Source organism: Sinocyclocheilus rhinocerous, unplaced genomic scaffold, assembly GCF_001515625.1.
Source record: "Sinocyclocheilus rhinocerous isolate Xijiao unplaced genomic scaffold, SAMN03320098_v1.1 scaffold3201, whole genome shotgun sequence".
NCBI classification, from domain to species: domain Eukaryota; kingdom Metazoa; phylum Chordata; class Actinopteri; order Cypriniformes; family Cyprinidae; genus Sinocyclocheilus; species Sinocyclocheilus rhinocerous.
The window spans coordinates 155,000-162,616 of NW_015662182.1; the positions used below are offsets into that span (position 1 = coordinate 155,000).

The 7,617-nt window shown below is 35.9% G+C and overlaps 1 protein-coding gene across 2 annotated transcripts in view; it reads left to right on the forward strand.

Moving 5' to 3' along the window:
- Positions 1 to 7,617, forward strand: part of LOC107727973 (disintegrin and metalloproteinase domain-containing protein 11-like) — a 52,241-nt gene that overhangs the window by 30,129 nt on the left and 14,495 nt on the right. For both annotated transcript variants that reach the window (XM_016538026.1, XM_016538025.1), the window contains exons 13-17: positions 1,156 to 1,246; positions 1,345 to 1,396; positions 2,396 to 2,495; positions 3,955 to 4,026; positions 4,450 to 4,542. In XM_016538026.1, coding sequence (XP_016393512.1) covers positions 1,156 to 1,246; positions 1,345 to 1,396; positions 2,396 to 2,495; positions 3,955 to 4,026; positions 4,450 to 4,542 — 408 coding nt within the window. The remainder of the gene's footprint in view (positions 1 to 1,155; positions 1,247 to 1,344; positions 1,397 to 2,395; positions 2,496 to 3,954; positions 4,027 to 4,449; positions 4,543 to 7,617) is intronic.

Consider the following 7,617-nt stretch of genomic DNA (forward strand, 5'->3'; position numbering starts at 1 on the left):
ACATCCACTCACTCACACTTACTTACACACACTCACAGACACACACATACACATACATACTCAAATTGGTATGGCTATAAATAAGAGGTTAAAATCAGACCAGACCCAGAAGGATTAAGCTCTGATAAAGCATTCCTGTTAATTGTTGTTAAATTTTTATAGAATTTTAATGTTTTGTGTAACAAAATGCTTTCTGTGTTCAGATTTGAATGTAGTAATAATAATGCAAAAACCTACACTTCAAATCAACCTTTAAAACAACAAAAAATATAAACCTTGACAAAAAGTAATCTTTAAGAATACCTTAATATACATTTAAATCCACAACATAATAAAAGTAAACAATTATGTATAAAAACTATAGGGAATTCACAAGCCTCTCTATAGAGTCCTATACAGGAATCTAGTGGTTACACCAGGAAATTACAGGTTTTTCCTTTTTTTTTTTTTTTGCTCTCACTAGGAGGTGCTATTCTGCCTTTAAAAATTGGATTTTAAATGCCTAGTCTCTATTTTAATCTGAAATACTGCATTAATTGAAAAATAATTTTAAAAAATGAGAAAAAAATGTTTGTACTATTTTCAGTGGGAAACATTGATCATAATTATTGCATAAATGTTAATTAGTACCATAAAATTCTCTCAAAATACAAAAGAAAAAACAAAAAATATTATTGAACAAAAATATATTAGATTGATTTTACTGAAGAAAAAAAAAAGTTACATTTCAGGTGTCCGGTCACTTTTGACAACAAAGAATGAGTGTGACTCCCAAATGAGGAGCGCACAACAATATATTTTCATATCTTGTTTTCACAATGCAAAGACATCACAAAATGATAAGGACTTATGCTGATGTTGTTTAAACCTAACTTTGCCTAGGATGTTTCCAAACTTTTGGAAGGCACCATATGTACATATTTACACTGAACAAAATTATAAACGCAACACTTTTGTTTTTGCCCCCATTTTTCATGAGCTGAACTCAAAGATCTAATTCTGCTTGCTGCTGCTAGAGGACAGTAAATACACATCTAACCTCAGGTTTCACCAGGGGGATTATTTCTATAATACGTATACTTTCTATAATAAGTCACTTTGCATTATATCATCTGCTAAATGACTACTAACTTACCATCTGTGTGTATATGTCAGTATGGAAACGTGGGGCCCATGGCTATAACCTTGTGTCAGAGTTTAGGACAGAACCTTGGAATGATGTGGAATAAAGATCGTGCTACTGCAGGTAGCCTTCTACTCCGTAAACCCATTCCTCCACTCTTGACGAAATATATCAAAATAAATAAGGACTGTTGTTTTAATGAATGTGTGTGTGTGTTGTAGGAGATTGTAAGTGTCCAGATCCGTGGTTAGGCTGCATCATGGAGGATACCGGGTGAGTCAAGTTTTTTGGTCTTTGTGTAGGTGCATTTTTATTTCAACATTTATGCTGAAACATGTACTATGCAAGTAAGCTGTGTCAGAAATGTTTGGCAAGTGCATTGCAAGCATGAGGCCCCATTGTACATGATGTGCTTGATGTGCATTCTTGCCAGGGTTGCGCAGAATTCAGAATTGAGGAACTGAATTGAACTGACCATACCCCACAGGATGACTGGAAGAAAAATGTATTGAATTGCAATTCAAAGAAATTCAACACAATTAATGCATTCTGGAAGTGTTCTTCCACCTTGTCCACTAAAGTTGAATAATTAAATACAATGAAATGAATTGTATTTCATTCTCTCTGCCCCTAAGGCCTATGGAACCTTCAAACTTGCAAACAAGGCTGTCAAGCGAACTAAGTTTAACTTATTTAGTTAAAATATAACAGTTTTGTCAATTTCTTTTAATTTAAATTCAATGTAATTCTACTTAAAATTTAAATTTGAATTGCAATTCTGCATTATGTTTTCTACCTTAATTCAAATTTACTTTAAAAACATTATCAATTCATTTCTGAATAGCACACAGCCTTGCTTCTTGCATTACTGTAACCACAGTACTCAAGTGGGTGATAGACTTTAAATGTCTTTGCCATGAAACCAGATTGTTACTCTTCAGATTGCTACACATTTGTAAGATTCAGCTTGCTCTGCAAGATTCTAATTGAACTGTTGCTTCACCGTGGAGAGTATTTTTCAAGTCATTTCAAGTCTTAATGTCTACAAAATAATTTGTTTCTGTAGCACAACCGGTGGAGCATATATTAGCGATACTAAAGTCATAGATTTGATTCTTAGGATGCCTCATAATGTATACGTTATATAGTTGCTTTGTATAAAAGTGTCTGTCAAATGTTAATTACATTTTGCTGTTCCTTATCAATTAGTTTTACACACTTTCCATGTAAGGGTAACTGAACACTGTGAACTGTGTTATGTGATCCTGACAGATACTATCTACCCAGAAAGTTTTCACGGTGCAGTGTAGAGGAGTACATTCAGTTCCTCCAGCAAGGAGGAGGGAGTTGCCTCTTCAATAAACCTAACAAGGTTTGTCTGGAACATCCACTAAAAATGGGAGAAAAAAACCTATTATGTTTATTAGCACATATTTGCAACAACACTACAAAGCAACAAAGCTGTTTTATCGACTAAGTAGTAGGGTAGTTTTATCAAATGCTATGCTATATTTTCACAGACAATATTCTGGCAAATTCTGTAGTCTTTGTCCTAATCTTTGTGGAAGGAAAAGAAGACATTTTACAACAGCAGATGTGATTTTATTGACCGTTAACTACCCGATATGCTGGGTCCTGGATATCCAACATGCCAGTCACAGTGATGGTGACATAAAAACATTTGCAGTCCAATATAACCATTGCCAATTTAATGAAAAACTTAGATTATTTTTGGTTGCTGACAAAAGAACCCCCCCCCCAAATCTACTGGTGTCTTCTTCAAACAAGAGATTTTGGGGTGGATTTTTGTGGATTCCTACACTGTCAAAACAATATGCCCACAGGTCTGGGGGAGGTAGTTGGTCTACAGTATATCCTGAAGGCACCAGGGTCAGTAAAATTGCCCTATGGCCTGCCACAGCATCTTGGACACCCTTGCTCTCACAGAATCATGAACCAGTGAAGGAACCTGGTACCTGCCTAGAGTGTCTGCCAACCATCACACATGCTGAGGGAGTTCCTCTCAGCGTATACAGTCTTACAATACACAGGCAAGAGCCAAATCATGGAGTTGCAGATGGATGGGCAGTGTGTCGCAGGTGTGGCTGTGCCAGTCTGCATCAATCCCCTTTGCCCACAGTAACATTTGTCTGACAGTGTGAAAGGAGCTGTCAGATAAAAGGGTGGTGTTAGCGAGGTTACAGCCGTCTCTGTTAATTCCAATATCATATTCAGTGTCCATGAGAGAGATGGACATGCTGCTGCAGACACATATGTTTGTACCAGCACATAGCGCATAGGCACACTGTGCTTGTGCCTTCTGCACATTAGTACACAATGTTCATCTTGTGACAGTTGTGGTTGGAGATCCAGTGACTTGGAGCATTGTAGAGTGTCTTCTATCTCTTTCTCCAGAGATCCTAATTCTGACGCTAATGTAGCAAACGATGAGCTCACGGTCTCTGAAAATGAGACAACTAAAAGTAGATTTTTATGACCGTTAAAGCAAGGTACACTCAGCTTAACACAAAAATAATCAAATACAACACCAATGCAAATTATACAAAATAAATAAATAAATAATTTAAATAATACCATCAGTTTACCTGTGCCACTTATGCTGCCGTGCATGCTGGGAAATGGAACCTCTTCCCAACACCACAGACATCACAATAAATATATGAAGCAGTCTGAATGTATTTAACTACTTTTACCATGTAGCTTGCAGTGTAATTTCTTTCTTTAAAGGATAGATTTAGGTTACTGTAGCTTGCTCAACACTGCATATTTAATATAAGTATGTGGCAGTGACATATTTCCTGTCGCTACAGTTGTTGGATCCTCCTGAATGTGGCAATGGTTTTGTGGAACAGGGAGAAGAATGTGACTGTGGCTCCCAAGTGGTGGGTGACAAGATGACCTCACTCAAATTTCCTTTAAAAATCCAATAGCAACCTATCATTCATATCATTCACACCCTGCCTTAAAGGGATAGTTCACCCAAAAATAAAAGTTCTGTCATCATTTACAAACATTTGATGGTAGCCATTACGAAAAAAAAATACTATGGTTACTAATAATACTAAATCAATGGCTAGCGTCAAATGTTTGGTTACAACATTCTTCAAAATATCTTATTTTGTGCTCAACAGAAGAAAGAAACTCATAGGTTTGGAACAAGTTGAGGGTGAGTAAATGATGACAGAATTTTCATTTTTAGGTGAACTATCCCTTTAAAGTGTGTTAGTATAAGTGAACAGGAAGGTGATTATCGCAGTGCTGTGATAAGCTAATGGGATGTTTGTATTGGCTGTGCACTCTTGTAGGATTGCTCTCGTGCCGGGGGTGCATGCTGTAAAAAATGCACTTTGACCCATGATGCAATGTGTAGCAATGGACTCTGTTGTAGCCGTTGCAAGGTAAGTGGTGGCAGAATTGTTTATGCAAACATTTAAATTCATGTTGTGACCAAGAGCTGTCAAGCTCCAAAAAGAATCAAATGACCAAAGGACCATCATAGTGGTGGTTTTGGTCCTTTTTGGAGCTTGCCAGTACTTGGTCATTAAGCATCATAGAAGATGTCCATAATACAATAGCTTTGCTTTAAAAAAAAACAAAAACACAAATTTAAGTTTTTACTGAAAATTCCCCTCCACTGTTGCAAATCTTCTGCGTTTGCGTATATTGCAGCATGAAGACGGCATGTTTCTTGTGTCATACAGTGAATCGCAACACATAAAGTTAGAATATGCAGACGTATGAATGAGATTTGAAGGCTGCGGCAAAGGGGGCAGTTTTCTGTCAATAATGACTAAAAGGAGTCATTTTTTCAAAATATTAAAATTCTGTTAATATCAATTTCTCTTCTTCATATCCTTCCAAAACTTTGACTTTCTTTCTTCCGTGGAACACAAAGAAAGTTTGTGTAATTACTGGTAATGACAGATATAAAAAAAAAAAAAAAAAACACAAATTTAAGTTTTTACTGAAAATTCCCCTCCACTGTTGCAAATCTTCTGTGTTTGCGTATATTGCAGCATGAAGACGGCATGTTTCTTGTGTCATACAGTGAATCGCAACACATAAAGTTAGAATATGCAGACGTATGAATGAGATTTGAAGGCTGCGGCAAAGGGGGCAGTTTTCTGTCAATAATGACTAAAAGGAGTCATTTTTTCAAAATATTAAAATTCTGTTAATATCAATTTCTCTTCTTCATATCCTTCCAAAACTTTGACTTTCTTTCTTCCGTGGAACACAAAGAAAGTTTGTGTAATTACTGGTAATGACAGATATAAGATTTATAACGGACGCAAAAGCACCATATATGTAGGCCATATGATTTGTGCTATATTCCAAGTCTTCCAAGACACCTGGATTGGGTGGATGGATAAATAAATTAAGGTAGATGGTAAGATATATTTAACTTTTGATATATCTCTTGAGTTTTACACAAACTATTATATTGACCAACAATATATATATATATATATATATATATTGGGTATAAGGACTAATGACTAAAAAGATACACCTAAAACACCTAATGTATAAATAGACCTAATCAATGGAATAACCAATGACAAGACAGAACTGAGAACCACCTGACAAGAAAACAAACCTATAGGTGTGTTCGACTCAAAGCAGCACTGCACAGACCGGTTGGTGTATGATATCAAAATACTGCGAGAGCTGTACTTTGAATTGAGTAGCTGAAGGCATGTTGTTCAGCAAATCTTTTCACAAAGTCATCTACATTCAAGACCTAGGTGGGTTTTGACTCAATGCTGAGAACAGAAAAACTCGGCAATCTACTCTGTGCCTTAGGTGACCTTAGCTGACTTTTGATTATCATCAGACCTGAAAAACTGTTCACATGTGGCACTGATAAATGGTAATATAACAGCTATTTTGTACAACCTGAACTGTTCAGAGAAACATCCTTCAAAAAAGGCTTTGCTGCAATAATGCATCACTGTTTCTTTTAGTGCATCAATTAGTTCAACAACCTTAGATTGGTCAACAGATTTAGACTTTAGCATCTAAAGGCAAAATATTAATGTCACCTAACACCTTTTGGAAGAGCTCAAGACATCCAATTTGGGCCAACATGCTTTTCGCTTCCATGTATTTTTTTTCTTAGCACTTGCAGCACTCAGCACTTCAAGCACTTGCAAAATAGCAGGCAATTCTTCACCTTACAACATTAAATGTGTGGCTTAAGCAGTGTGTGGCTACTAAGTTACTGAAGCTCCCTTGGTACACTATCGTGCATATTCTGCTGCACTTCAAGCCATTTCCAATGGATGTAAGATCCAGACAAGAAAACATGAAGTCTTTCCAACAGAGAAATTGCCAACACAGACATCTACTTTGACTAGGTTGTGAGATTGTGCACTGCAATGCACATAAAATGCATGCTTGACTACTTAGTTTATTCTTGCTAGGACACCTGAATGAGCTGATGGAGCTAATGACCATTAGACCCTTGACCTACAAAATTTTTCTTGTACTCCAAACCATCCAAACAGCTGATTATTATCTCAGTTAACCCAACAGCAACCAGCTTTCTACTTCTTGCAATTTTAGAAAGCTCTCATAATAGTATCTCAAGACAATTGACTTTGCTCTTTTTTCTGAACACTGATCCACCTTCACCATTCCTGCCAACCAAGCCAATATTTCATTCTAGTAAGCTGCTAGTAAAAATAATTTGTTCGTGATCAGGTACACTGATTGTGTTGAACTGTATGTTTCTGAAGAATCAGTTCATTAGAGTCGTTCATTTGGACCACCATAGGTACGCTGCATGAACTCCTGAAGATGTTTTACATTATTTGTCATTATTTCATCACATTTTTCATCACTACACATTGAAGCACCACTGCTGTAAATAGGCCTTTTTCACAAAAATCAGAAATGATGTCAGCACAGGGCAAAGATAGTTCTACTACAGGTTTGTGCCTATTATATTAATGTACTCTTTTTCCTTAAACCTTAAACCTTATCTGTTTTGTCTGTTTTCCACATTGTTGTTATATAAATAACATTTTACTTGTTTGTAACTTATGGTTAAGATAATATACTGCTGGATGGTTTCTATTCTTCACCCAGTGGTACATTTGAGCATATTATCTCAATGATATTAACTCCTTCAGTCGTTTCCCTTGAATTACTACAACATGATAACAAAATTTAAAAATGACAACATTTATTTCCAGTACAGATGCACATTTTTTTCCAAAAATAAATTAAACAAACAATTCTGAATGAGTCCAATTGAAACATATTAAACTCAATGCAACATGTAAACGCGATAAAAAAAAAAATACAATATCATTTTTATTAATAATAATATCAAAACCCTCTACGGACACCTTGGCAACTGAATCGCCATTGGCTAGTAAATTTTTTAGTTTACTCGCCAGACTGATTTATATATATATATATACAGGTGCATCTCAATAAATTAGAATGTCGTGGAAAAGTTCATT